This window comes from Rhipicephalus microplus, chromosome 8 (assembly GCF_043290135.1).
Source record: "Rhipicephalus microplus isolate Deutch F79 chromosome 8, USDA_Rmic, whole genome shotgun sequence".
Taxonomy (NCBI): domain Eukaryota; kingdom Metazoa; phylum Arthropoda; class Arachnida; order Ixodida; family Ixodidae; genus Rhipicephalus; species Rhipicephalus microplus.
In genome coordinates this window covers 79,835,965-79,863,917 of record NC_134707.1, presented here as the reverse complement: position 1 = coordinate 79,863,917, position 27,953 = coordinate 79,835,965, and the positions used below count along the sequence as shown (strand labels likewise).

Sequence of the window (27,953 nt, the reverse complement as noted above, 5' to 3'; positions counted from 1 at the left end):
CTCCAGGAGCCATCTCATGGTCGGGGCTCGTGCCGGCCCAGGAGGACACCAGCAACACTGTCGCTTCAGAGCTTTTAAAGTGGAAGCGGGCTCGTCTCGTGAAAGCAAATGCATGCGCTGAAAAAAAAACTCTTGCACTTCATTGGTGCATTGCAAAAATATATACTTTGTGATAAGTCGCAAAGTGCTGTTTAGATGGAGCGCCGTTACGCTCCCCATCCTTCGCAGGAATCCCCTCGTGGGAAAGGGCGTAATTTTTTAGCTTGCCACATCTAAGGCTCTTGTTGCGGTTTGCCACTTGACTGTTGCATGAGAGAAGACTGGAAGTTGCTCAGGATTGCCGTCACAGTCCAAATTTGGTTAATCAGTGGAGCCAAGGTTAACGGTATGGGTCTATCAAAAATGTGGAATGCCTTTATCCGCTGTATCCGCCGCTCCACGTGTATCCGCAAAGCAGCAATCTCCTTTGTAGATTTCACTTCCTTAGGTGAGAATGTGCCACCCTTCAGGAACGGCAGCAGGTTCAATTTCACTCCATTCTTTGCCAAGAGATCTTCGATGCGAAAGCCCTTATCTGCCATAACAGCATCTTCGTCGTCAAACTTCAAGTCTAAAAAACCACTCCTAATCACACACTCTCTGTCTGAGCTGGATCCTGTGAAAAGCTCGGACACAAAGGCGACAAGGCCATCAGGCAGGACGCCGATGAGTCCCTTGAATGTGTTGCTCGACTTGTATGGGGAGTACGTTGTAGACTGTAGGGACAAGGATGATGGCACCTCGCACTGTATTTCCGTGGCGTCCAGGATTACTCGAGTCGATGAATACTTTTCCTTAAACTCGGGTGGCATTGTAGCATCTACAATTCTTCTAGGAGCCCACAGAGGTAACAGGCCTAGTTTGGCATACAGGAAGTTAATCCACGATGTGCATATTCGGGACACAGTTGACTGGGCAATGCAGAACCTGTGAGCCAAATCATCTTCAAACAGGCCGAGGCGCAGTCGGACTAGCACCAAAAACAGCTCATTTTCCGTGCTTAGTTTTCTCTTCCGCCCTTGCAATGATCTGGGTTCACTGCTTTCTGTACGTTCTGAACATAGAACGTTGCACCCATCATCACCGGGGTTCAAGTAGACCAGAAGTTTCTTGAAATGGTTGTAGCTTGGCAGCCCAGTGTAAAATAGCATGTCTTTATCGCAGTCCTTGAACCGTTCCACTGTGAAGGGAGCCGTTCGTTCTCTTTCAGCAGCAAGTTGGCAACTCAAGGACGCCTTTTCAAAGCCCAGTTGCCCGATGATTCCTTTTGCAGCAACAAGCTGCTCCTTTATTTGGCAAAGCTCGTCTCGGAGCCGCGCGATTTCGTTGTTTTTCTGTTTTATCGTTTCGGCCAAACGTGCATTTCCATCTTCAAGTGAGCTGTTGAGCCTAGTGGGTTCCTCTAGACGTACCGGTGCTGCCTTCACTTCATCTGGGCTATGCATAAGCTCATCGCCTAGCACTCCTGGGCCTAGAACCGGGTTTCGGCTTCTTACTTGTGGTGAAGCACGTGGCTTTGGGGGCTTCCGTTCTTTCTTTTCCTTGGAAAAAGCAAAAACTGACGGAACTGCCGAGTCCCGAAGGAGGCTGCGGCCACTCGCAACGCTAGGTATAAAGTCCGATGACCTAAAATGCTTCGAGCAGACCTTCGTTGACTTGCCGACTTGAAATTCCGGGCCTTCATCCCTGTTGATCGCAACAATCCACTTCTTGTATATCATTGCATCTTTCGGAAAGCGGTGGAAGGATACCTACAAGATATAAGCAAAAAAACATTCAGTTCGACGTCATGAGCTAGCTTTCTCTTAGCTGTTTGATTGTTGTTTACAAACACAGGCACTATCACAAATTCATCTCACAAAGAATAGAGGTCACACTAATACGTGCATTGCAGGACTAATGATGCACTTGTAATGTGACCCACCCCCCTCAGTTTTTTCTGCGCACACTCCCCTTTTCTAGCAGCCTTTCCTAGATATGGCCCTTCACAGCAAGCCTTAAGAGGCATTAGTCACTTGTGGACACGGGGGGGAATTTAAATCAGTTATTTTTTATCTCCAGGTAGCTTCAAAGGTTTCTATGATCTTCGAGTCTAAGGCAGCCAAAAGGCAGAATCCCGTACAACTAAGTTATGGCTGCCTCCACAGCTGCATGTTTGATAATGCAACATGAAACATTTTTCAGGTGAGGTGAGTTGCAACACAACCAAACAGCTGCAACACAACTGAGCCGAAGAGACTAAAATGCAGAGAATGAATCCCCTCTCACGAATAAATGGAACTGCCGCGCTCTGAACTCATGCAGAACGTCATTCAGTCAAGCCCTGGCGATACTCATGGTGCCAGTTTTCCAAACCTACGGCAGCGCGCCCCGCTATCTTTTCGATTTTATTTCGTTGGTAAAAGAATATCGGTGAGAGAGGACCGAATGGAAAAGTTGCGTCCGCGCACGTTGGGGGAACTGAAGTTAAGCGCCTGAGCAGATACTTTTCTGTTCGAAAGTGGGCATAGCCCTCATCTTCCGAATGACAGTTTTATTGCTGCGCGGTGACCGTACTTGGGGACACAACGGAGCCTGAATGCGGACAAGCAACCGAGTTGCCTTTCTAGGATGCGTGTACGGCATGTTACTCGGAGTAGCGGAAGCTCTACACGTCTCTGTGCGCAATCACCTTCAAAAATAACATTTATACGTCGTCTACCTACACGGTGTAATCTCATCACAAAACAGCCCGTCCTAACAATTCGGTTCTATCACACTAGTTACCCCAACAGCAGCGGCGCACTCTCCACTCGACTGCAGAGAATCACCGGGGCTCTTCGATTTACCATCTCGTACTCGCCGCGGGTAGTCCAAGGATTCCCCGAAGCCATAGGGAAATTCGAATGCCGGACAGCTTCTCGGCGAGTCCGAGACGGTAAATCGAAGAGCACCACTGTCGTGGAGAGGGCCGACGTAGTGAAAACACCTAGCCGCAAAGCTGACAAACCTATAAAAACACGGCCTGTCTGAGTAACACAGAAAAATGGTTAGTCCTGCATTGCTCTCGTGCAGCCCGTGCACCGCGGAGATTCATGCAACCTAGAATGTGCCCATAAAGCTTCTGTACGCCATACCCTGTTTTGCGTTTAAATGATCGTTGCAAAAACGTAATTCATGCCACATACCTTGCTCCCATCACTGTCTGTGACTCGGCGCTGCTTGCACAGCGGTACACAGCAGTGTACTGGCATATCGCCAGCAAAAAGAATCTGACTGCGACAGTCGAAGCGTCGAAGCGCGTACGTTCCGTGGTACGCTCGCATGCGGGTCGCCCGTGCGTAGTGGTCGAGCCTCGCCAGCATCAAAATGGCGGATAGGGTACCTGCTGCGTTCGCTAGATGGCGCTGTTAATTTCGCATATTGCCTATTGCGCCACTGGGAAACACGGTCGCACGTAGGAGCGGTGCCTTATAGAATGTTTCCTGCACACACCTACAGTAAACAAATGATTTCGAACCAGGAAGTCGTCAGCTTTGAGTTTACAATTAACCTCATGACTACTTATGAAAACTAATAAAAATTTCATTCCCCAGGTGAGGCTCGATCTGAGAACCCTGGTATAGCTCATCATAACCGTCGTATAATCCCATGCGCTAACCAATTGCGCCACTGGAGAATACGGTTGCACAAAGGAGCAGGGCGTTAAAGAATGTTTTCTGCACATACCTCCAGTAAACAAATGTTTTCGAATCAGCAAGTCGCCAGCTTTGAGTATGCAATTAACGTGATGACTAATGATGAAAACTAAAAAAAATTTCATTCCCAGTTGGGGCTCGAACTCACAACCCCAGCATAGCTCTCGAGAACTGTAGTATAAGTCACGTGCGCTAACCAATTACATCATTGGGGAATATGGTTGCACGTAGGAGCGGTGCACGAATGGCTGTTCCCTGCACATACCTCCAGTAAACAAATGCTTTCGAGCCAGGAAGTCCCCAGTATGAGTACACAACCTCATGACTAAATATAAAAACTAAAAAAAATTTCAATCCCAGGTGAGGCTCGAACTCACAACCCAGGCATAGCTCACGATAAATGTCGATAAAATACGGTGCGCTAACCAATTGCACCACTTGGGAATAGTTTTGCACATAGGAGTGTTTCCTTTAGTACTGTTGTCTACACACAACTCAAGCAAACAAATGTTATCGAGCTAGGCAGTCGCCAGCATTGACTTTAAAATTAACCTCATGACTAAATATGAAAACTAATACAAATTTCATTCCCCAGGTTAGGCTCGAACTCACAACCCCGGCATAGCTCACGATAACTGTCGTATAATCCCATGCGCTAACCAATTGCGCCACTGGGGAATACGGTTGCACAAAGGAGCAGGGCGTTAAAGAATGTTTTCTGCACATACCTCCAGTAAACAAATGTTTTCGAACCAGGAAGTCGCCAGCTTTGAGTATGCAATTAACGTGATGACTAATGATGAAAACTTAAAAAAATTCATTCCCAGTTGGGGCTGGAACTCACAACCCCAGCATAGCTCTCGAGAACTGTCGTATAAGTGCCGTGCGCTAACCAATTGCGCCAATGGGGAACACGGTCGCACGTAGGAGCGGTGCCTTATAGAATGTTTCCTGCACACACCTCCAGTAAACAAATGATTTCGAACCAGGAAGTCGTCAGCTTTGAGTTTACAATTAACCTCATGACTACTTATGAAAACTAATAAAAATTTCATTCCCCAGGTGAGGCTTGAACTCACAACCCCGGCATAGCTCACGATAACTGTCGATAAAATACGGTGCGCTAACCAATTGCGCCACATGGGAATAGTTTTGCACGTAAGAGTGTTTCCTTTAGTACTGTTGTCTACACACAACTCAAGCAAACAAATGTTATCGAGCTAGGCAGTCGCCAGCATTAACTATAAAATTAACCTCATGACTAAAAATGAATACTAATAAAAATTTCATTCCCCAGGTGAGGCTCGAACACACAACCCTGGCACAGCTCACGAGAACTGTCGTATAAGTATCGTACGCTGACCCATTGCGCCACCGGGGTACACGGTCGCACTTAGGAGCGGTGCCTTATAAAGTGTTTTCTGCACATACCTCCAGAAAACAATAGTTTTCAAGACAAGAAGTCGCCAGCATTGAGTATACAACCCCAAGTATAATTATGAAAACTAATAAAGTTTTCATTCCCCAGGTGAGGCTCGAACTCACAACCCCGGCATAGCTCACGAAAACTCTCGTATAAGTACCGTGCGCTAACCAATTGCGCCACTGGGGAACACAGTCACTCGTAGGAGCGGTGCCTTAAAGAAGTTCCCTGCACACATCTCCACTAAACAAATGTTTTCGAGCCAAGAATTCGCCAGTATGAGTACACAACCTCATGTGTAAATATGAAAACTAATAAAAGTTTCATTCCCCAGGTGAGGCTCGAACTCACAACCCTGTGATAGTTCACGATAACTGTCGTATAAGTACAGTGCGCTAACCAATTGCGCCACTGGGGAATACAGTTGCACGTAGGAAGGTTTCCTTTAGTTGTGTAGTCTACACACAACTCCAGTAAACAAGTGTTTTCGAGCCAGGCAGCCGCGAGCATTGAGTATACACTTACCTCATGACAAAATATGAAAACTAGTAAAAACTTTATTCCCCAGGGAGGCTCGAACTCACAAGCACGCCATAGCTCACGAGAAATATCGTATAAGTACCGCGCGCTAAGCAATTGCGCCACTGGGTAACATGGTCGCAAGTAGGAGCGTTGCCTAAAACAATGTTCCCTGCACATACCTCCAGTAAACAAATGTTTTCGGGAAAGGAAGTCGCCAGCATTGAGTATACAACCTCATGACACATGATGAAAACTAATAAAAATTTGATTCCCCACGTGAGGCTCGGGCTCGATCTGACAACCCCGGCATAGCTCACGATAACTGTCGTATAATCCCGTGCGCTAACCAATCGCGCCACTGGGGAATACGGTTGCACAAAGGAGCAGGGCGTTAAAGAATGTTTTCTGCACGTACCTACAGTAAACAAATGTTTTCGAACCAGGAAGTCGTTAGCTTTGAGTATACAGTTAACCTCATGACTAATTATGAAAACTAATAAAAATTTCGCTCCCCAGGTGAGGCTCGAACTCACCACCCCGGCATAGCTCACGAAAACTGTCGTATAAGTACCGTGCGCTAACCAATCGCGCCACTGGGGAACACGGTCGCACGTAGGAGCGGTGCCTTAAAGAATGTTCCCTGCACATACCTTCAGTAAACAAATGTTTTCGAGCCAGGAAGTCGCAAGTATGAGTACACAACCTCATGAATAAATATGAGAGCTAATAAAAATTTCATTCCCCAGGTGAGGCTCGAACTCACAACCCAGGCATAGCTCCCGATAACTGTGGTACATGTACGGTGCGCTAACCAATTGCGCCACTGGCGAATACGGTTGCACGTTGGAGTGTTTCAATTAGTACTGTTGTCTACACACAACTCCAGTAAACAAGTGTTTTTGAGCCAGGCAGTCGCCAGCATTGAGTATACAATTAACCTCATGACTAAATATGAAAACTAATACAAAATTCATTACCAAGGTGAGGCTCGAACTCACAACCCAGGCATAGTTCACGATAACTGACGTATAAGCATCGTGCGCTAACCAATTGCGCCACTGGAGAAAACGGTCGCACTTAGGAGCGGTGCCTTAAAGAATGTTGCCTGCACATACCTTCAGTAAACAAATGTTTTCGAACCAGGAAGTCGCCAGCTTTGAGTGTACAATTAACCACATGACTAATTATGAAAACTAATAAAAATTTCATTCCTTAGGTGAGGCTCGAACTCACAACCCCGCATAGCTCACGAAAACTGCCGTATAAGTACCATGCGCTAACCAGTTGCGCCACGGGGGAACACGGTCGCACGTAGTAGCGGTGCCTTAAAGAATGTTCCCTCCACATACCTCCAGTAAAGAAATGTTTTCGAGCCAGGAAGTCGTCAGCATGAGTACACAACCTCATGACTAATTATGAAAACTAATAAAAATTTCATTCCCAAGGTGAGGCTCGAACTCACAGCCCCGGCATAGCTCACGAGAAATGTCGTATAAGTACCGTGCGCTAAGCAATTGCACCACTGGAGAACACGGTCGCAAGTAGGAGCGGTGCCTTAAAGAATATTCCCTGCACATTTCTCCAGTAAACAAATGTTTTCGGGACAGGAAGTCATCAGCATTGAGTATACAACCTCATGACTAATGATGAAAACTAATAAAAATTTCATTCCCCAGTTGAGGCTTGATCTCACAACCCCGGCATAGCTCACGATAATTGTCGTATAAGTCCCGTGCGCTAATCAATTGCGCTACTAGGGAATACGGTTGCATGTAGGAGTGTTTCCTTTAGTACTGTTGTCTACACACAACTCCAGTAAACAAATGTTTTCGAGCCAGGCAGTCGCCAGCATTTAGTATACAATTAACCTCAGGACTAAGTATGAAAACTAATAAAACTTTTATTCCCCGGGAGGCTTGAACACAGAACCATGCCATAGCTCACGAGAACTATCGTATAAGTACCGTGCGCAAAGCAATTGCGCTACTGGGGAACACGGTCGCTCGTAGAAGCGGTGCCTTAAAGAATGTACCCTGCACATACCTCCGGTAAACAAATGTTTTCGCGACAGGAAGTCGCCAGCATTGAGTATACAACCTCATGAATAACGATGAAAACTAATTAAAATTTCATTCCCCTAGTGGGGCTCAAACTCACAACCCCGGCATAGCTCACGAGAACTGTCGTATAAGTACCGTGGACTAAGCAATTGCACCACTGGGGAATAAGGTTGCATGTAGGAGTGGTGCAATATTGAATATTTCCTGCACATACCTCCAGTAAACAAATGTTTTCGAGCCAGGAAGTCGCCAGCATGAGTACGCAACCTCATGACTAAATATGAAAACTAATAAAAAATTTCATTCCCCAGGTGAGGCTCGAAGTTAGAACCCCGGCATAGCTCACGAGAACTGTCATATAAGTACGGTGCGCTAACCAATTGCGCCACTGGAGAATACGGTCGCTTTTTTTCTTTATTGCCTGCTTAGACCTACACATAGAAACACAAATACAGTCAGAGATCAAAAGTAAATATGCAAGGCACATAAGACATAGATACATAAATGGGCATGGGTAAAAGGAGCAACCAAACTTTGGCTGGCGTTTGATGGCTAAAATCGTCTCATGTTTATGAGTTGCTCGATCCTCGATACCCATTCAGGTATCAGGTCTATAGATTTATGTGCTTGCCCACTGATTCGCGAAAGTACTCGTGTGCGGATCTTGTATCTATATCTACATGTCGTGCGGCCATGCAGGCCTTCCATGTGCAGTGCAAACCCAGTACCATAACAGCGTCAAGTGGGACACCTTCTTCGTTGTCCACAGTTAGAAAACGAATTCCTTGTGGGTCTAACGGGAGGTCTTTCTTTAGCGTTCTTTGCAATACATCCTACAAGAACACGCCTTCCCAGCATTCTAAGAGACCCGCAGGTCGCGGGTTCAAATTCCGGCTGCGGCGGCTGCATTTCCGATGGAGGCGGAAATGTTGTAGGCCCGTGTGCTCAGATTTGGGTGCACGTTAAAGAACCCCAGGTGGTCTAAATTTCCGGAGCCCTCCACTACGGCGTCTCTCATAATGATATGGTGGTTTTGGGACGTTAAACCCCACATATCAATCAATCAATCAATCAATCAATCAAGCATTCTAAGAAGACGTGCTCAATGGTTTCGGGCTTTCTACATAAGAAACAGTGCACACCTCATGGTACATACATTCCTTTTTCCTGTAGCCATGTTTTTACCTCTAGTGTCCCGGTGTGCAATCTGAAGAAAAAGGACTTGGCTCCTCGAGCTACATACATATGTTTAACCCGCTACAGGACATCACTTCCAGTCTTGGTACTATATATTGTGCGATACAAAGGCACGGGGAGTAGTATAATCACAAGATATTTGTATAGTTTCCTTGGTTTCACTCCCGCCATATATTCATATGAGAATCGAGCACGCAGGAACTTATAAGCCGTCACAACCTCCTTCAAAAAACCGAAAACACCACCTTCAATACATTCGGTGGATACCACAAAATTCGGCACAAGTTTGCTAAGTCTGGGCTGTAATACCGTGCGCAAAAAAGGGTCCTTCGCATTCCTGAGGAAGCAGAACTTGTTCACTATTTGCCTCAGGAGTAAGTGCGACAGGCCAAGACCTCCATCACGTACACGTCGGAACAAGTTTATGCGGCTCATCCTCTCCCAAACCGATACCCAAACAAAAACAGCCAGAATTCTGTGGAGCTTTTGTATGTTAATGCGTGGGCAGTGCAAAACACTCAACACGTACCACAGTTTGGTAATGAAAAAATTGCCCGCAGCTTCCCTCGGGGGAACACTGAGGAGGATGCGGACCATATAATTGGTTAACGGGGTGTTAAAGTGCGACTTACTTGGGTCGATGGCTAAATTTGTTAACGTGGTTGTGAAATGGGGTGTTAAATTGCGACTTACTTGGGTCGATGGCTAAATTGGTAAACGTGGTTGTAGGAGGGGGTGTTAAATGAGTGAACACGTACACACGTATGCGAAAGGGCGGCGCTGGTCGAAGGGACGTCGATCATTGTGTTTGTGGATTCGTTGGAATTCATTTCACCGCGACCTTGGACGTCGACGCGCCGTACAAACCAACCGACGAGCGGCAACTGAGCGAGCGAGCGCCGACCTTGAGTATATATACAGCACGGCGGCGCATGCACTGTCAGCTGTTGAATGTTCTCGAAGCGCGACGCCACATGCGCGTCCACTGGAGAATCAGGAGAATTGTAGATGTCGAACGCGGTGTGTAGAGGAGGAAGGGTGCACAGATGGTGGAGGAGTGAAGCGCGCGCGGTGTGTAGAGGAGGAAGGGATGCACAGATGGTGGAAGAGTGGGCGACGGCGCGACGGCGCATGCGCGCGCGTCAGCTGTCGAATGTTTGAGAAGCGGTGCGGACGGCGCACTACAAGGCGCGAGTATAAGATGCTCCGCATCTAAAACTCATTACACACCATGGTACGTGCAAACATAGACCATTTCGAGCCTTTTGTTCTCTCAATCCTTGCGCGCATTTGCGCAACTTGGTTCTGCCAGTATGATTCTCTGTCATGGTAAAACTGTAAAGGGGCGCCTAAGTATTTCGTTGTAGTGGAAACTCATTGCATGTTAACAAAGGTACTGGGCGTCATTCTCCAAGCTCCATGCCAGATTCCGAGGCTCTTGGCCCAGTTAACTGCACTGGCACTAGTAACACAATAACGCTTCATGATTTTCACAGTTTTCATGATACTGGCGTGGTCCCCACAAAACACCGCGATGTCGTCCGCATAAGCGAGTAGTTTTACCTCCACTTGCTGCATTTTAAAGCCATTGATACAGTTAGCCCGTATTACGCTGAGGCACAAGAGCTTGATATATAAAGCGAAAAGTAACGGCGATAGTGGGCATCCCTGGCGCACCGACCGCTGCACTTCGATAAGCTCTCCTACTGACTTATTTATTATCAGCCTTGTCGTGCAACCCCTGTACGCCATTGCGACACCTTCCAGAATAACAGATCCTACGTTCACGTACTTCAGAATGGCAAATAGTATGGCGTGCGGCACCCGGTCGAACACCTTATCCAGATCCAACTGGAGAATTGCGACCTTCTTGCACAATACTTCACAACACTCGAGTATGCTTCTCGCCATATGAATGTTTGTGAAAATGGTCCGTTTCTTGATACCGCACGTCTGGTGTGGTCCAACTATATCTTGCACTACTGTTTGCAGTCTTTTAGTCAACACTTTCATGAATATCTTATAGTCGACGTTCGCTAAGCTGATAGGGCGATATGCTGTTACCCGCTTTAATGTGTCGCGATCATCTGTTTTCGGGATAAGAACTGTGTGTGTGGACAGGAATGAAGGTGGTAGTCGTTTGCGCTCATATGCATCGTCTAAAACTGCAGCCAGTATAGGGGCTACTTCGTACTTGAACGCCTTGTGAAAATCGGCTCCTAGCCCATCAAGCCCGGGAGATTTCCCACGTTTCAAATCGTCTATCGCCCCTGCAATCTCATCGGCCATAACACGGCGCTCTAACATTTCCTTTCAGCTATCGTCAATCTTTGGCATTAAAGGCATGAATGCCGTCTCGAAACCCTCCGCGTCCACCGGGCAACGCGCGAACAGCTTTCTGAAGAACGTTGTGAACACGTGTTCGATCCCACTCTGTTCATTTAAGATAACACCGTATTGTTCAACTTCGTAAATCTCGTTCCGGCGGGCCCACTTTCTTTCCTTTGCGAGGGCTATTTTAGTTGGCGCCTCGCCTGTTATCGTTGCTTCTACTCTAGCTCGCACCAACGCCCCCCGATAGCATTCGATATCGGCCTGCTCAAGTTTTTGCTTCAGTGTGTTATTGTCGTCTTTGAACGTCCCAGGCGATAGGCTTTCTTTGTATGTTAGCATTTGCAAGCTTTGCTGCAGGTTTTCCTCGTACTTATTCTTTTCGTGCTCTATAGCGCTTGCTCCTTCAAGTGCCTTCAATTTAGCTGTTTGCTTAAATGTTTCCCATTTCTCAGATATTGTTGTGTTTGTCTGGTTCTTTATTTCTTCGAGCAGGGCTAACACTTTCTCACAGAAAACACCATCCTCCAAAACTTTAGCATTAAGTTTCCATAATTCCCACGCAAACTTATTTCGGTTTTTCTCTTTGTCATTAACGTCGAACATGACTAGACAATGGCCACTAAATGCTACCGACTGCACACGATATTCTAGCTCAAGTGCTATCGATTCAGCCGGAACGTACACTCTGTCCAGTCGGGCGTGGCTGGCTGCTTGGAAATGCGTGAAGCACACAATGCGGTCGTAATCTAAGCATTCTGCCACGTCCTCAAGCTCATATTCATCAATTATTTCGCGAAGCACAGCCGTGCTGGCGTCTCTATACGCTGTACCACTTGATTTATCACGCGCTGCCAGTACACAATTGAAGTCCCCCATCAGTACGAGGTTCCTTTCGACGTTGCAGTAATTTCTGATACTCTCGAAGAAATGTCTTCGTTCTTTGAGTAAATTAGGACCATAAAGGCATATCACTCGCCATTCAACTGAACCATAACGAAAATCACACAAAACCATGCACCCAGCCTAGTCTGACCTCACACCCTTCACTTCAAGGCCCGGGTGTTGGCACACAAAAAGAACGCACCCCGCGGATAGCCCTATGGCGTGACTCACACCCGCGTACTACATTGACATGAAAGGTAGCGCCATACTCTTGGTCTCATCATCACTTCCAATTTTGGTTTCTTGTATGGCAATGATGTCTAAATCATGTTCGATCACCAGTCTATACAACTGTCGTTGTTTTCTGCTCGCCGCAAGCCCTCGAACATTGATTGTAGCAAATCGCAAGGGTTTATCGGGCAGCGCCATTGGAATAATTTATAATAGAGACCCGTAGTATGGGCCTATGCTCCTGTCGACACATGACCTTGGGGCCGGCAACATTGGTTGGGGCTTCCACAGCTTACTGCTACGTGACCGGTGGCGGTGGCGACGGCATCGTCGTCGCCGTCAGCCTCCGCTCCTGTGGGATGTTCGGCCGTGGCCGCACTATCAGTCGACGTACAGGGGCTCTTTTTGCTAGAGGTTCACCGGGACGGCTTGGGTCGGTAGACTCACTCTCTCCCTCGGCGCCTTCGTGTGATCACTCATTCATCGTGGTGCCCTCCTTGGAAATGTTCATTTCCTCCACTGCTTCCCTGTTGACCACCTCTGTCATGTTGGTTTTGTCTTCCTGCGTCTTCAGTGCTTCCAAGGAATCATTTTTCATTAACGATGTATCTTCGGCTTTGAGATTCGTCGACTTTACGTGAGCTCTCTCACCTGACATTTGCTCAGCTGGCACGCTGTCCATCGTGGCACTTTCTGCCTCCACTCTCGCTGCTGCCTCAGAATCGGCTTCGTCCATAAGGAGCTCCGACGTGTCGTCGCTCCCCACGGGCCCTGCAACACTGGCGTAGGTACGCACGCATTCCGACTCGTTGTGTCAAAAGCGATGACACAATGTGCACCGTGGTACATCACAGTCCCGACGAATGTGCCCGGTGCACTGGCAACGAAGGCAAAGCGGTGCCCTTCCCGGCACCACCACAAGAGCCAGCTCACCAGCAATCCTTATTTGATGGGGCACATCCACTGGCTTGACTCCCGCCTTAAGTGTCATCGTATCATTTCGCGTCATTGACGCCTTGTCAGCCACACCACTCACCTTACACCGTTCCTTGATAATGTCCGTCACTCTGCCATAGTTCAGGAAGGCCGCTCGCCCGTCGTCGTCCGGTACAGTAGGCAAGAGCCAGTGCAGCTTCAACCGAAGCTCCTGGTTCGATGGATCGATGAGGACGCAACGCTGGCCCTTCACTTTCACTTCCGCTTTTTCCAGCAGCCTCTTCGCACCTTTGGCACATTTGAACGTGACGCCCAAACGTGATTCATTTGATACGCCCCCAAGGCCGTAACCTCGAAGAGCAGTTTCAAATTACTCAGCGTATCCCTGAAGTATTCTGTGCCGTAAGGCCGTGCCCTCACATCCGCATGCACAAAAATATTCAAAACCATACGTCCGGAAGGCAGACTAGTGAGAACAACGCGATACTCGTTATCCGAGACAGCTAACACCCTGTTTCCGCTGCGAGCAACGGCCGCTGATACCGCTCCGACAGAGCCCATTTCAAACGCGTCCGCTTGCTATAGCGGCCGGAAGTGGAATCGAGGAACACGGTTGCACCTGGAGCAGTGCCTTAAAAAATGTTACCTGCACATACCTCCAATAAGCAAACGTTTTCGAGCCAGGAAGTCGCCAGCATTGAGTATACAATGACCTTCATGACTGAATATCAAAACTGATGAAAGTTTATTCACCAGGTGAGGCTAGAACTCGCACCCCCGCATAATAACTGTCGTATAAGTACCGTGCGCTAACAAATTGCGCCACAGGGGAATACGGTTGCACGTAGGAGCGGTGAATTAATGAGTGTTCCCTGCACATACCTCCAGTAAACAAATGTTTTCGAGCCAGGAAGTCGCCAGCATTGAGTACACAACATCATGACTAAATATGAAAACTAATAAAAATTTCATTCCACAGGTGAGGCTCGAACTCGCAACTGCGGCATAGCTCCCGAGAACTGTCGTATATGTACCTTACGCTAACCAATTGCGCCACTGGGAAATACGGTGGCACATAGGAGCAGCGCCTTAAAAATGTTCCCTGCACATACCTCCAGTAAACAAATGTTTTCGAGCCAGGAAGTCGCCAGCATTGAGTATACAATTAACCTCATGACTAAATATGAAAACTAATAAAGGTTTAATTCGCCAGGTGAGGATCGAACTTCCAACCCCAGCATAGCTCACGAAAACTGTCGTATAAGTACCGTGCGCTAACCAATTGCGCCACTGGGGAACACAGTCGCACGTAAGAGTGTTTCCTTTACGACTGTTGTCTCCACACAACTCCAGTAAACAAATGTTTCCGAGCGAGGCAGTCGCCAGCATTGAGTATACAATTAACCTCAAGGCTAAATATGAAAACTAATGAAAATTCCATTCCCCAGGTGAAGCTCATACTCACAACCCCGGCATAGCTCACGAGAACTGTCGTAAAGGTACCGTGCGCTAACCAATTGCGCCACTGGGGAACACGGTCACACGTAGGAGTCTTTCCTTTAGGACTGTTGTCTGCGCAAAACTCCAGTAAACAAATGTTTTCGAACCAGGCAGTCGCCAGCATTAAGTATACAATGAACCTCACGACTAAATATGAAAACTAATAAAAATTTCATTCCCCAGGTGAGGCTCGAACTCACAACCCCGGCATAGCTCACGAGAACTGTCGTATTAGTACCGTGCGCTAACCAATTTCGCCACTGGGGAACACGGTCACACGTAGGAGTCTTTGCTTTAGGACTGTTGTCTACACACAACTCCAGTAAACGAATCTTTTCAAGCCAGGCAGTCACCAGCATTGAGTATACAATTAACCGCATGACTAAATATGAAATCTAATAAAAATTTGATTCCATAAGTGAGGCTCGAACTCACAACCCCGGCATAGCTCACGAGAACTGTCGTATAAGTACCGTGTGCTAACGTAATGCGCCACTGGGGAACACGGTCGCACGTAGGACTCTTTCCTTTAGGACTGTTGTCTACACACAACTCCAGTAAACAAATGTTTTCGAGCCAGGCAGTCGCCAGCATTGAGTATACAAATAACCTCAAGGCTAAATATGAAAACTAATGAAAATTCCATTCCCCAAGTGAGGCTCAAACTCACAACCCCGTCATAGTTCACGAGAACTTTCGTAAAGGTACCGTGCGCTAACCAATTGCGCCACTGGGGAACACGGTCATACGTATGAGTCTTTCCATTAGGACTGTTGTCTGCGCAAAACTCCAGTAAACAAATGTTTTCGAGCCAGGCAGTCGCCAGCATTGAGTATACAATATACCTCGTCACTAAATATGAAAACTAATAAAAGTTTAATTCCGCGGGTGAGGCTCGAACTCACAGCCCCGGCATAGCTCACGAGAGCTGTCGTATAAGTACCGTGCGCTAACCAATTGCGCCACTGGGGAACATGGTTGCACGTAAGAGTGTTTTCTTTAGGACTGTTGTCTACACACACCTCCAGTAAACAATTTTTTTCCAGACAGGCAGTCGCCAGCATATGGTATACAATTAACCTCATGACTAAATATGAAAACTGATAAAAATTTCATTCCCCAGGTGAGGTTCGAACTCACAACCCCGGCATAGCTCACGAGAACTGTCGTATAAGTACCGTGCGCTAACCAATACCGCCACTGGGGAACACGGCTGCACGTAAGAGTGTTTCCTTTACAACTGTTTACACACTCCTCCAGTAAATAAATGTTTTCGAGCCAGGCAGTCGCCAGCATTGAGTGTACAATCAACCTCATGACTAAATATGAAAACTAATAAAAATGTCATTCCCCAGGTGAGGCTCGAACTCACAACCCCGGGATAGCTCACGAGAACTGTCGTATAAGTACCGTGCGCTAACGAATTGCGCCACTGGGGAACACGGTTGCACGTAAGAGTGTTTCCTTTAGGACTGTTGTCTCAACACAACTCCAGTAAACAAATGTTTTCGAGCCAGGCAGTCGCCAGCATTGAGTATACAATTAACCTCATGACTAAATATGAACACTAATAAAAATTCATTCCCCAGGTGAGGCTCGAACTCACAACCCCGGCATAGCTCACGAGAACTGTCCTATAAGTACCGTGCGCTATCCGATTGCGCCATGGGGAACACGGTTGCACGTAAGAGTGTTTCCTTTAGGACTGTTGTCTACACACAACTCCAGTAAACAAATGTTTTCGGGCCAGGCAGTCGCCAGCATTCAGTATACAATTACCTCATGGCTAAATATGAAAACTAATAAAAATTTCACTCCCCAGGCGAGGCTCAATCTCACAACTCCAGCATAGCTCACGAGAACTGTCGTATCAGTACCGTGCGCTAACCACTTGCGCCGCTGGGGAACACGGTCGCACGTAGGAGTCTTTCCTTTAGGACTGTTGTCTGCACAAAACTCCAGTAAACAAATTTTTTCGAGCCAGGCAGTCGCAAGCATTGAGTATACAATTAACCTCATGACCAAATATGAAAACTAATAAAAATTTCATTCCACAGGTGAGTCTCGAACTCACAACCTCGGCATAGCTGACGAGAACTGTCGTATAAGTACCGTGCGCTAACCAATTGCGCCACTGGGGAACACGGTTGCACGTAAGAGGGTTTCCTTTACGACTGTTGTCTCCACACAACTCCAGTTAACAAATGTTTCCGAGCCAGGCAGTCGCCAGCATTAAGTAGACAATTAACCTCAAGGCTAAATATGAAAACTAATGAAAATTCCTTTCCCCAGGTGAGGCTCAAACTCACAACCCCGGCATAGCTCACGAGAACTTTCGTGAAGGTACCGTGCGCTAACCGATTGCGCCACTGGGGAACACGGTCACACGTAGGATTCTTTCCTTTAGGACTGTTGTCTGCGCAAAACTCCAGTAAACAAACGTTTTCGAGCCAGGCAGTCGCCAGCATTCAGGATACAATGAACCTCACGACTAAGTATGAAAACTAATAAAAATTTTATTCCCCAGGTGAGGCTCGAACTCACAACCCCGGCATAGCTCACGAGAACTGTCGTATAAGTACCGTGCGCTAACCAATTGTGCCACTGGGGAACACGGTCGCACGTAGGAGTCTTTCCTTTAAGACTGTTGTCTACACACAACTCCAGTGCACAAATGTTTTCGAGCCAGGCAGTCACCAGCATTGAGTATACAATTAACCGCATGACTAAATATAAAAAATAATAAAAATTTCATTCCCCAGATGAGGCTCGAACTCAAAACCCCGGCATAGCTCAAGAGAACTGTCGTATAAGTACCGTGCGCTAACCCATTGCGCCACTGGGGAACATGGTTGCACGTAAGAGTGTTTCCTTTAGGACTGTTGTCTACACACACCTCCAGTAAACAAATGTTTTCGGACCAGGCAGTCGTCAGCATTCAGTATACAATTAACCTCATGACTAAATATGAAATCTAATAAAAATTTGATTCCATAGGTGAGGCTCGAACTCACAACCCCGGCAAAGCTCACGAGAACTGTCGTATAAGTACCGTGTGCTAACTAATTGTGCCACTGGGGAACAAGGTTGCACGTAAGAGTGTTTCCTTTAGGACTGTTGTCTACACACACCTCCAGTAAACAAATGTTTTCGAGCCAGGCAGTCGCCAGCATTGAGTTTAACATTAACCTCATGACTAAATATGAAAACTAATAAAAATTTTATTCCCCAGGTGAGGCTCGAACTCACAACCCCGGCATAGCTCACGAGAACTGTCGTATAAGTACCGTGCGCTAACCAATAGCGCCCAGGGGAACACGGTTGCATGTAAGAGTGTTTCCTTTACAACTGTTGTCTACACACTCCTCCAGTAAACAAATGTTTTCGAGCCAGGCAGTCGCCAGCATTGAGTATACATTTAACCTCATGACTAAATATGAAAACTAATAAAAATTTCATTCCACAGGTGAGTCTCGAACTCACAACATCGGCATAGCTGACGAGAACTGTCTGTAAGTACCGTGCGCTAACCAATTGTGCCACTGGGGAACACGGTCGCACGTAGGAGTCTTTTCTTTAGGACTGTTGTCTACACACAACTCCAGTAAACAAATGTTTCGAGCCAGGCAGTCGCCAGCATTGAGTATACAATTAACGTCATGACTATTAATGAAAACTAATAACAATTTCATTCCCCAGGTGAGGCTCGAACTCTAACCCCGGCATAGCTCACGAGAACTGTCGTATAATTACCGTGCGCTAACCAATTGCGCCACTCTTGAACACGGTTGCACGTAAAAGTGTTTCCTTTAGGACTGTTTTCTACACACACCTCCTGTAAGCAAATGTTTTCGAGCCAGGCAGTCGCCAGCATTGAGTATACAATTAACCTCAAGAGTAATAATGAAAACTAATAAAAATTTCATTCCCCAGGTGAGGCTCGAACTCACAACCCCGGCATAGCTCACGAGAACTGTCGTATAAGTACCGTGCGCTAACCAATTGCGCCACTGGAGAACACGGTTGCACGTAAGAGTGTTTTCTTTAGGACTGTTGTGTACACACACCTCCAGTAAACAAATGTTTTCGAGCCAGGCAGTCGCCAGCATTGAGTATACAATTAACCTCATGACTAAATATGAAAACTAATAAAAATTTCATTCCCCAGGTGAGGCTCGAAATCACAACCGCGGCATGGCTCACGAGAACTGTCGTATAAGTTCCGTGCGCTAACCAATTGCGCCACTGGGGAACACGGTTGCACGTAAGAGTGTTTCCTTTAGGACGGTTGTCTACACACACCTCCAGTAAACAAATGTTTTCGAGCCAGGCAGTCGCCAGAATTTAGTATACAATTAACCTCATGACTAAATATGAAATCTAATAAAAATTTGATTCTATAGGTGAGGCTCGAACTCACAACCCCGGCATAGCTCACGAGAACGGTCGTAAAAGTACCGTGCACTAACCAATTGCGCCACTGGGGAACGCGGTTGCACGTGAGAGTGTTTCCTTTAGGACTGTTGTCTACACACACCTCCAGTAAACAAATGTTTTCGTGCCAGGCAGTCGCCAGCATTGAGTATACAATTAACCTCATGACTAAATAGGAAAACTAATAAAAATTTCATTCCCCAGGTGAGGCTCGAACACTCAACCCGCGCATAGCTCACGAGAACTGTCGAATAAGTTTGTGCGCTAACCAATTGCGCCACTGGGGAACACGGTTGCACGTAAGAGGGTTTCCTTTACGACTGTTGTCTCCACACAACTCCAGTAAACAAATGTTTCCGAGCCAGGCAGTCGCCAGCATTGAGTATACAATTACCCTCAAGGCTAAATATGAAAACTAATAAAAATTCCATTCCCAAGGTGAGGCTCAAACTCACAACCCCGGCATAGCTCACGAGAACTGTCGTATAAGTACCGTGCGCTAACCAATTGCGCCACTGGGGAACACGGTCGCACGTAGGAGTCTTTCCTTTAAGACTGTTGTCTATACACAACTCCAGTAAACAAATGCTTTCGAGCCAGGCAGTCGCCAGCATTGAGTATACAATGTACCTCATGACTAAATGTGAAAACTAATAAAAATTTCATTCCCCAGGTGAGGCTCGAACTCACAACCCCGGCATAGCTCACGAGAACTGTTCGTATAAGTACCGTGCGCTAACCAATTGCGCCACTGTGGAACATGGTTGCACGTAAGAGTGTTTCCTTTAGGACTGTTGTCTACACACACCTCCGGTAAACAAATGTTTTCGAGCCAGGCAGTCGCCAGCATTGAGTATACAAATAACCTCAAGGCTAAATATGAAAACTAATGAAAATTCCATTCCCCAGGTGAGGCTCAAACACACAACCCCGTCATAGTTCACGAGAACTTTCGTAAAGGTACCGTGCGCTAACCAATTGCGCCACTGGGGAACACGGTCACACGTATGAGTCTCTCCATTAGGACTGTTGTCTGCGCAAAACTCCAGTAAACAAATGTTTTCGAGCCAGGCAGTCGCCAGCATTGAGTATACAATATACCTCGTCACTAAATATGAAAACTAATAAAAGTTTAATTCCGCGGGTGAGGCTCGAACTCACAGCCCCGGCATAGCTCACGAGAGCTGTCGTATAAGTACTGTGCGCTAACCAATTGCGCCACTGGGGAACATGGTTGCACGTAAGAGTGTTTTCTTTAGGACTGTTGTCTACACACACCTCCAGTAAACAATTTTTTTCCAGACAGGCAGTCGCCAGCATATGGTATACAATTAACCTCATGACTAAATATGAAAACTGATAAAAATTTCATTCCCCAGGTGAGGTTCGAACTCACAACCCCGGCATAGCTCACGAGAACTGTCGTATAAGTACCGTGCGCTAACCAATACCGGCACTGGGGAACACGGTTGCACGTAAGAGTGTTTCCTTTACAACTGTTTACACACTCCTCCAGTAAATAAATGTTTTCGAGCCAGGCAGTCGCCAGCATTGAGTGTACAATCAACCTCATGACTAAATATGAAAACTAATAAAAATGTCATTCCCCAGGTGAGGCTCGAACTCACAACCCCGGGATAGCTCACGAGAACTGTCGTATAAGTACCGTGCGCTAACCAATTGCGCCACTGGGGAACACGGTTGCACGTAAGAGTGTTTCCTTTAGGACTGTTGTCTCAACACAACTCCAGTAAACAAATGTTTTCGAGCCAGGCAGTCGCCAGCATTGAGTATACAATTAACCTCATGACTAAATATGAACACTATTAAAAATTCATTCCCCAGGTGAGGCTCGAACTCACAACCTCGGCATAGCTCACGAGAACTGTCCTATAAGTATCGTGCGCTATCCGATTGCGCCATGGGGAACACGGTTGCACGTAAGAGTGTTTCCTTTAGGACTGTTGTCTACACACAACTCCAGTAAACAAATGTTTTCGGGCCAGGCAGTCGCCAGCATTCAGTATACAATTACCTCATGGCTAAATATGAAAACTAATAAAAATTTCACTCCCCAGGCGAGGCTCAATCTCACAACCCCAGCATAGCTCACGAGAACTGTCGTATAAGTACCGTGCGCTAACCAATTGCGCCGCTGGGGAACACGGTCGCACGTAGGAGTCTTTCCTTTAGGACTGTTGTCTGCACAAAACTCCAGTAAACAAATTTTTTCGAGCCAGGCAGTCGCAAGCATTGAGTATACAATTACCTCATGGCTAAATATGAAAACTAATAAAAATTTCACTCCCCAGGCGAGGCTCAATCTCACAACCCCAGCATAGCTCACGAGAACTGTCGTATAAGTACCGTGCGCTAACCAATTGCGCCGCTGGGGAACACGGTCGCACGTAGGAGTCTTTCCTTTAGGACTGTTGTCTGCACAAAACTCCAGTAAACAAATTTTTTCGAGCCAAGCAGTCGCAAGCATTGAGTATACAATTAACCTCATGACCAAATATGAAAACTAATAAAAATTTCATTCCACAGGTGAGTCTCGAACTCACAACCTCGGCATAGCTGACGAGAACTGTCGTATAAGTACCGTGCGCTAACCAATTGCGCCACTGGAGAACACGGTTGCACGTAAGAGGGTTTCCTTTACGACTGTTGTCTCCACACAACTCCAGTTAACAAATGTTTCCGAGCCAGGCAGTCGCCAGCAATAAGGAGACAATTAACCTCAAGGCTAAATATGAAAACTAATGAAAATTCCATTCCCCAAATGAGGCTCAAACTCACAACCCCGGCATAGCTCACGAGAACTTTCGTGAAGGTACCGTGCGCAAACCGATTGCGCCACTGGGGAACACGGTCACACGTAGGATTCTTTCCTTTAGGACTGTTGTCTGCGCAAAACTCCAGTAAACAAACGTTTTCGAGCCAGGCAGTCGCCAGCATTCAGGATACAATGAACCTCACGACTAAGTATGAAAACTAATAAAAATTTTATTCCCCAGGTGAGGCTCGAACTCACAACCCCGGCATAGCTCACGAGAACTGTCGTAAAAGTACCGTGCGCTAACCAATTGTGCCACTGCGGAACACGGTCGCACGTAGGAGTCTATCCTTTAAGACTGTTGTCTACACACAACTCCAGTGCACAAATGTTTTCGAGCCAGCCAGTCACCAGCATTGAGTATACAATTAACCGCATGACTAAATATGAAAAATAATAAAAATTTCATTCCCCAGATGAGGCTCGAACTCAAAACCCCGGCATAGCTCAAGAGAACTGTCGTATAAGTACCGTGCGCTAACCCATTGCGCCACTGGGGAACATGGTTGCACGTAAGAGTGTTTCCTTTAGGACTGTTGTCTACACACACCTCCAGTAAACAAATGTTTTCGAGCCAGGAAGTCGCCAGCATTGAGTATACAATTAACCTCATGACTAAATATGAAAACTAATAAAGGTTTAATTCGCCAGGTGAGGATCGAACTTCCAACCCCAGCATAGCTCACGAAAACTGTCGTATAAGTACCGTGCGCTAACCAATTGCGCCACTGGGGAACACAGTCGCACGTAAGAGTGTTTCCTTTACGACTGTTGTCTCCACACAACTCCAGTAAACAAATGTTTCCGAGCGAGGCAGTCGCCAGCATTGAGTATACAATTAACCTCAAGGCTAAATATGAAAACTAATGAAAATTCCATTCCCCAGGTGAAGCTCATACTCACAACCCCGGCATAGCTCACGAGAACTGTCGTAAAGGTACCGTGCGCTAACCAATTGCGCCACTGGGGAACACGGTCACACGTAGGAGTCTTTCCTTTAGGACTGTTGTCTGCGCAAAACTCCAGTAAACAAATGTTTTCGAACCAGGCAGTCGCCAGCATTAAGTATACAATGAACCTCACGACTAAATATGAAAACTAATAAAAATTTCATTCCCCAGGTGAGGCTCGAACTCACAACCCCGGCATAGCTCACGAGAACTGTCGTATTAGTACCGTGCGCTAACCAATTTCGCCACTGGGGAACACGGTCACACGTAGGAGTCTTTGCTTTAGGACTGTTGTCTACACACAACTCCAGTAAACGAATCTTTTCAAGCCAGGCAGTCACCAGCATTGAGTATACAATTAACCGCATGACTAAATATGAAATCTAATAAAAATTTGATTCCATAAGTGAGGCTCGAACTCACAACCCCGGCATAGCTCACGAGAACTGTCGTATAAGTACCGTGTGCTAACGTAATGCGCCACTGGGGAACACGGTCGCACGTAGGACTCTTTCTTTTAGGACTGTTGTCTACACACAACTCCAGTAAACAAATGTTTTCGAGCCAGGCAGTCGCCAGCATTGAGTGTACAAATAACCTCAAGGCTAAATATGAAAACTAATGAAAATTCCATTCCCCAAGTGAGGCTCAAACTCACAACCCCGTCATAGTTCACGAGAACTTTCGTAAAGGTACCGTGCGCTAACCAATTGCGCCACTGGGGAACACGGTCATACGTATGAGTCTTTCCATTAGGACTGTTGTCTGCGCAAAACTCCAGTAAACAAATGTTTTTGAGCCAGGCAGTCGCCAGCATTGAGTATACAATATACCTCGTCACTAAATATGAAAACTAATAAAAGTTTAATTCCGCGGGTGAGGCTCGAACTCACAGCCCCGGCATAGCTCACGAGAGCTGTCGTATAAGTACCGTGCGCTAACCAATTGCGCCACTGGGGAACATGGTTGCACGTAAGAGTGTTTTCTTTAGGACTGTTGTCTACACACACCTCCAGTAAACAATTTTTTTCCAGACAGGCAGTCGCCAGCATATGGTATACAATTAACCTCATGACTAAATATGAAAACTGATAAAAATTTCATTCCCCAGGTGAGGTTCGAACTCACAACCCCGGCATAGCTCACGAGAACTGTCGTATAAGTACCGTGCGCTAACCAATACCGCCACTGGGGAACACGGCTGCACGTAAGAATGTTTCCTTTACAACTGTTTACACACTCCTCCAGTAAATAAATGTTTTCGAGCCAGGCAGTCGCCAGCATTGAGTGTACAATCAACCTCATGACTAAATATGAAAACTAATAAAAATGTCATTCCCCAGGTGAGGCTCGAACTCACAACCCCGGGATAGCTCACGAGAACTGTCGTATAAGTACCGTGCGCTAACGAATTGCGCCACTGGGGAACACGGTTGCACGTAAGAGTGTTTCCTTTAGGACTGTTGTCTCAACACAACTCCAGTAAACAAATGTTTTCGAGCCAGGCAGTCGCCAGCATTGAGTATACAATTAACCTCATGACTAAATATGAACACTAATAAAAATTCATTCCCCAGGTGAGGCTCGAACTCACAACCCCGGCATAGCTCACGAGAACTGTCCTATAAGTACCGTGCGCTATCCGATTGCGCCATGGGGAACACGGTTGCACGTAAGAGTGTTTCCTTTAGGACTGTTGTCTACACACAACTCCAGTAAACAAATGTTTTCGGGCCAGGCAGTCGCCAGCATTCAGTATACAATTACCTCATGGCTAAATATGAAAACTAATAAAAATTTCACTCCCCAGGCGAGGCTCAATCTCACAACTCCAGCATAGCTCACGAGAACTGTCGTATCAGTACCGTGCGCTAACCACTTGCGCCGCTGGGGAACACGGTCGCACGTAGGAGTCTTTCCTTTAGGACTGTTGTCTGCACAAAACTCCAGTAAACAAATTTTTTCGAGCCAGGCAGTCGCAAGCATTGAGTATACAATTAACCTCATGACCAAATATGAAAACTAATAAAAATTTCATTCCACAGGTGAGTCTCGAACTCACAACCTCGGCATAGCTGACGAGAACTGTCGTATAAGTACCGTGCGCTAACCAATTGCGCCACTGGGGAACACGGTTGCACGTAAGAGGGTTTCCTTTACGACTGTTGTCTCCAGACAACTCCAGTTAACAAATGTTTCCGAGCCAGGCAGTCGCCAGCATTAAGTAGACAATTAACCTCAAGGCTAAATATGAAAACTAATGAAAATTCCATTCCCCAGGTGAGGCTCAAACTCACAACCCCGGCATAGCTCACGAGAACTTTCGTGAAGGTACCGTGCGCTAACCGATTGCGCCACTGGGGAACACGGTCACACGTAGGATTCTTTCCTTTAGGACTGTTGTCTGCGCAAAACTCCAGTAAACAAACGTTTTCGAGCCAGGCAGTCGCCAGCATTCAGGATACAATGAACCTCACGACTAAGTATGAAAACTAATAAAAATTTTATTCCCCAGGTGAGGCTCGAACTCACAACCCCGGCATAGCTCACGAGAACTGTCGTATAAGTACCGTGCGCTAACCAATTGTGCCACTGGGGAACACGGTCGCACGTAGGAGTCTTTCCTTTAAGACTGTTGTCTACACACAACTCCAGTGCACAAATGTTTTCGAGCCAGGCAGTCACCAGCATTGAGTATACAATTAACCGCATGACTAAATATAAAAAATAATAAAAATTTCATTCCCCAGATGAGGCTCGAACTCAAAACCCCGGCATAGCTCAAGAGAACTGTCGTATAAGTACCGTGCGCTAACCCATTGCGCCACTGGGGAACATGGTTGCACGTAAGAGTGTTTCCTTTAGGACTGTTGTCTACACACACCTCCAGTAAACAAATGTTTTCGGACCAGGCAGTCGTCAGCATTCAGTATACAATTAACCTCATGACTAAATATGAAATCTAATAAAAATTTGATTCCATAGGTGAGGCTCGAACTCACAACCCCGGCAAAGCTCACGAGAACTGTCGTATAAGTACCGTGTGCTAACTAATTGTGCCACTGGGGAACAAGGTTGCACGTAAGAGTGTTTCCTTTAGGACTGTTGTCTACACACACCTCCAGTAAACAAATGTTTTCGAGCCAGGCAGTCGCCAGCATTGAGTTTAACATTAACCTCATGACTAAATATGAAAACTAATAAAAATTTTATTCCCCAGGTGAGGCTCGAACTCACAACCCCGGCATAGCTCACGAGAACTGTCGTATAAGTACCGTGCGCTAACCAATAGCGCCCAGGGGAACACGGTTGCATGTAAGAGTGTTTCCTTTACAACTGTTGTCTACACACTCCTCCAGTAAACAAATGTTTTCGAGCCAGGCAGTCGCCAGCATTGAGTATACATTTAACCTCATGACTAAATATGAAAACTAATAAAAATTTCATTCCACAGGTGAGTCTCGAACTCACAACATCGGCATAGCTGACGAGAACTGTCTGTAAGTACCGTGCGCTAACCAATTGTGCCACTGGGGAACACGGTCGCACGTAGGAGTCTTTTCTTTAGGACTGTTGTCTACACACAACTCCAGTAAACAAATGTTTCGAGCCAGGCAGTCGCCAGCATTGAGTATACAATTAACGTCATGACTATTAATGAAAACTAATAACAATTTCATTCCCCAGGTGAGGCTCGAACTCACAACCCCGGCATAGCTCACGAGAACTGTCGTATAAGTACCGTGCGCTAACCAATTGCGCCACTCTTGAACACGGTTGCACGTAAAAGTGTTTCCTTTAGGACTGTTTTCTACACACACCTCCTGTAAGCAAATGTTTTCGAGCCAGGCAGTCGCCAGCATTGAGTATACAATTAACCTCAAGAGTAATAATGAAAACTAATAAAAATTTCATTCCCCAGGTGAGGCTCGAACTCACAACCCCGGCATAGCTCACGAGAACTGTCGTATAAGTACCGTGCGCTAACCAATTGCGCCACTGGAGAACACGGTTGCACGTAAGAGTGTTTTCTTTAGGACTGTTGTGTACACACACCTCCAGTAAACAAATGTTTTCGAGCCAGGCAGTCGCCAGCATTGAGTATACAATTAACCTCATGACTAAATATGAAAACTAATAAAAATTTCATTCCCCAGGTGAGGCTCGAAATCACAACCCCGGCATGGCTCACGAGAACTGTCGTATAAGTTCCGTGCGCTAACCAATTGCGCCACTGGGGAACACGGTTGCACGTAAGAGTGTTTCCTTTAGGACGGTTGTCTACACACACCTCCAGTAAACAAATGTTTTCGAGCCAGGCAGTCGCCAGAATTTAGTATACAATTAACCTCATGACTAAATATGAAATCTAATAAAAATTTGATTCTATAGGTGAGGCTCGAACTCACAACCCCGGCATAGCTCACGAGAACGGTCGTAAAAGTACCGTGCACTAACCAATTGCGCCACTGGGGAACGCGGTTGCACGTGAGAGTGTTTCCTTTAGGACTGTTGTCTACACACACCTCCAGTAAACAAATGTTTTCGTGCCAGGCAGTCGCCAGCATTGAGTATACAATTAACCTCATGACTAAATAGGAAAACTAATAAAAATTTCATTCCCCAGGTGAGGCTCGAACACTCAACCCGCGCATAGCTCACGAGAACTGTCGAATAAGTTTGTGCGCTAACCAATTGCGCCACTGGGGAACACGGTTGCACGTAAGAGGGTTTCCTTTACGACTGTTGTCTCCACACAACTCCAGTAAACAAATGTTTCCGAGCCAGGCAGTCGCCAGCATTGAGTATACAATTACCCTCAAGGCTAAATATGAAAACTAATAAAAATTCCATTCCCAAGGTGAGGCTCAAACTCACAACCCCGGCATAGCTCACGAGAACTGTCGTATAAGTACCGTGCGCTAACCAATT

At 46.5% G+C, this 27,953-nt stretch overlaps 1 protein-coding gene and 19 non-coding genes across 20 annotated transcripts; all 20 read right to left on the bottom strand.

Annotated features, from left to right (window-relative positions):
• Positions 1-229: 229 nt before the first annotated feature.
• On the bottom strand, positions 230-1,760 carry LOC119176874 (uncharacterized). The gene has a single exon (XM_037428218.2). It carries the CDS (start codon positions 1,758-1,760, stop codon positions 273-275), a length of 1,488 nt encoding a protein of 495 aa, XP_037284115.2. The 3' UTR covers positions 230-272.
• Positions 1,761-5,236: 3,476 nt separating this feature from the next.
• On the bottom strand, positions 5,237-5,328 carry TRNAI-UAU (transfer RNA isoleucine (anticodon UAU)). The gene is given in 2 exon segments: positions 5,237-5,272; positions 5,291-5,328. It is a non-coding gene; the product is annotated as a tRNA-Ile (tRNA).
• A 137-nt stretch (positions 5,329-5,465) lies between these two features.
• On the bottom strand, positions 5,466-5,557 carry TRNAI-UAU (transfer RNA isoleucine (anticodon UAU)). The gene is given in 2 exon segments: positions 5,466-5,501; positions 5,520-5,557. It is a non-coding gene; the product is annotated as a tRNA-Ile (tRNA).
• A 612-nt stretch (positions 5,558-6,169) lies between these two features.
• Positions 6,170-6,261, bottom strand: TRNAI-UAU (transfer RNA isoleucine (anticodon UAU)). The gene is given in 2 exon segments: positions 6,170-6,205; positions 6,224-6,261. It is a non-coding gene; the product is annotated as a tRNA-Ile (tRNA).
• Positions 6,262-14,976: 8,715 nt separating this feature from the next.
• Positions 14,977-15,068, bottom strand: TRNAI-AAU (transfer RNA isoleucine (anticodon AAU)). The gene is given in 2 exon segments: positions 14,977-15,012; positions 15,031-15,068. It is a non-coding gene; the product is annotated as a tRNA-Ile (tRNA).
• Positions 15,069-16,381: 1,313 nt separating this feature from the next.
• Positions 16,382-16,474, bottom strand: TRNAI-UAU (transfer RNA isoleucine (anticodon UAU)). Its single transcript is given in 2 exon segments — positions 16,382-16,418; positions 16,437-16,474. It is a non-coding gene; the product is annotated as a tRNA-Ile (tRNA).
• Positions 16,475-16,850: 376 nt separating this feature from the next.
• TRNAI-UAU (transfer RNA isoleucine (anticodon UAU)) lies at positions 16,851-16,942 on the bottom strand. Its single transcript is given in 2 exon segments — positions 16,851-16,886; positions 16,905-16,942. It is a non-coding gene; the product is annotated as a tRNA-Ile (tRNA).
• A 143-nt stretch (positions 16,943-17,085) lies between these two features.
• On the bottom strand, positions 17,086-17,177 carry TRNAE-UUC (transfer RNA glutamic acid (anticodon UUC)). Its single transcript is given in 2 exon segments — positions 17,086-17,121; positions 17,140-17,177. It is a non-coding gene; the product is annotated as a tRNA-Glu (tRNA).
• A 143-nt stretch (positions 17,178-17,320) lies between these two features.
• Positions 17,321-17,412, bottom strand: TRNAI-UAU (transfer RNA isoleucine (anticodon UAU)). Its single transcript is given in 2 exon segments — positions 17,321-17,356; positions 17,375-17,412. It is a non-coding gene; the product is annotated as a tRNA-Ile (tRNA).
• Positions 17,413-18,726: 1,314 nt separating this feature from the next.
• TRNAI-UAU (transfer RNA isoleucine (anticodon UAU)) lies at positions 18,727-18,818 on the bottom strand. Its single transcript is given in 2 exon segments — positions 18,727-18,762; positions 18,781-18,818. It is a non-coding gene; the product is annotated as a tRNA-Ile (tRNA).
• Positions 18,819-19,900: 1,082 nt separating this feature from the next.
• On the bottom strand, positions 19,901-19,993 carry TRNAI-UAU (transfer RNA isoleucine (anticodon UAU)). Its single transcript is given in 2 exon segments — positions 19,901-19,936; positions 19,956-19,993. It is a non-coding gene; the product is annotated as a tRNA-Ile (tRNA).
• An 845-nt stretch (positions 19,994-20,838) lies between these two features.
• Positions 20,839-20,930, bottom strand: TRNAI-UAU (transfer RNA isoleucine (anticodon UAU)). Its single transcript is given in 2 exon segments — positions 20,839-20,874; positions 20,893-20,930. It is a non-coding gene; the product is annotated as a tRNA-Ile (tRNA).
• Positions 20,931-21,774: 844 nt separating this feature from the next.
• Positions 21,775-21,866, bottom strand: TRNAI-UAU (transfer RNA isoleucine (anticodon UAU)). The gene is given in 2 exon segments: positions 21,775-21,810; positions 21,829-21,866. It is a non-coding gene; the product is annotated as a tRNA-Ile (tRNA).
• Positions 21,867-22,244: 378 nt separating this feature from the next.
• Positions 22,245-22,336, bottom strand: TRNAK-UUU (transfer RNA lysine (anticodon UUU)). The gene is given in 2 exon segments: positions 22,245-22,280; positions 22,299-22,336. It is a non-coding gene; the product is annotated as a tRNA-Lys (tRNA).
• Positions 22,337-23,184: 848 nt separating this feature from the next.
• TRNAI-AAU (transfer RNA isoleucine (anticodon AAU)) lies at positions 23,185-23,276 on the bottom strand. The gene is given in 2 exon segments: positions 23,185-23,220; positions 23,239-23,276. It is a non-coding gene; the product is annotated as a tRNA-Ile (tRNA).
• Positions 23,277-24,589: 1,313 nt separating this feature from the next.
• TRNAI-UAU (transfer RNA isoleucine (anticodon UAU)) lies at positions 24,590-24,682 on the bottom strand. Its single transcript is given in 2 exon segments — positions 24,590-24,626; positions 24,645-24,682. It is a non-coding gene; the product is annotated as a tRNA-Ile (tRNA).
• Positions 24,683-25,058: 376 nt separating this feature from the next.
• On the bottom strand, positions 25,059-25,150 carry TRNAI-UAU (transfer RNA isoleucine (anticodon UAU)). The gene is given in 2 exon segments: positions 25,059-25,094; positions 25,113-25,150. It is a non-coding gene; the product is annotated as a tRNA-Ile (tRNA).
• Positions 25,151-25,293: 143 nt separating this feature from the next.
• TRNAE-UUC (transfer RNA glutamic acid (anticodon UUC)) lies at positions 25,294-25,385 on the bottom strand. The gene is given in 2 exon segments: positions 25,294-25,329; positions 25,348-25,385. It is a non-coding gene; the product is annotated as a tRNA-Glu (tRNA).
• A 143-nt stretch (positions 25,386-25,528) lies between these two features.
• On the bottom strand, positions 25,529-25,620 carry TRNAI-UAU (transfer RNA isoleucine (anticodon UAU)). Its single transcript is given in 2 exon segments — positions 25,529-25,564; positions 25,583-25,620. It is a non-coding gene; the product is annotated as a tRNA-Ile (tRNA).
• A 1,315-nt stretch (positions 25,621-26,935) lies between these two features.
• Positions 26,936-27,027, bottom strand: TRNAI-UAU (transfer RNA isoleucine (anticodon UAU)). The gene is given in 2 exon segments: positions 26,936-26,971; positions 26,990-27,027. It is a non-coding gene; the product is annotated as a tRNA-Ile (tRNA).
• Positions 27,028-27,953: the final 926 nt, after the last annotated feature.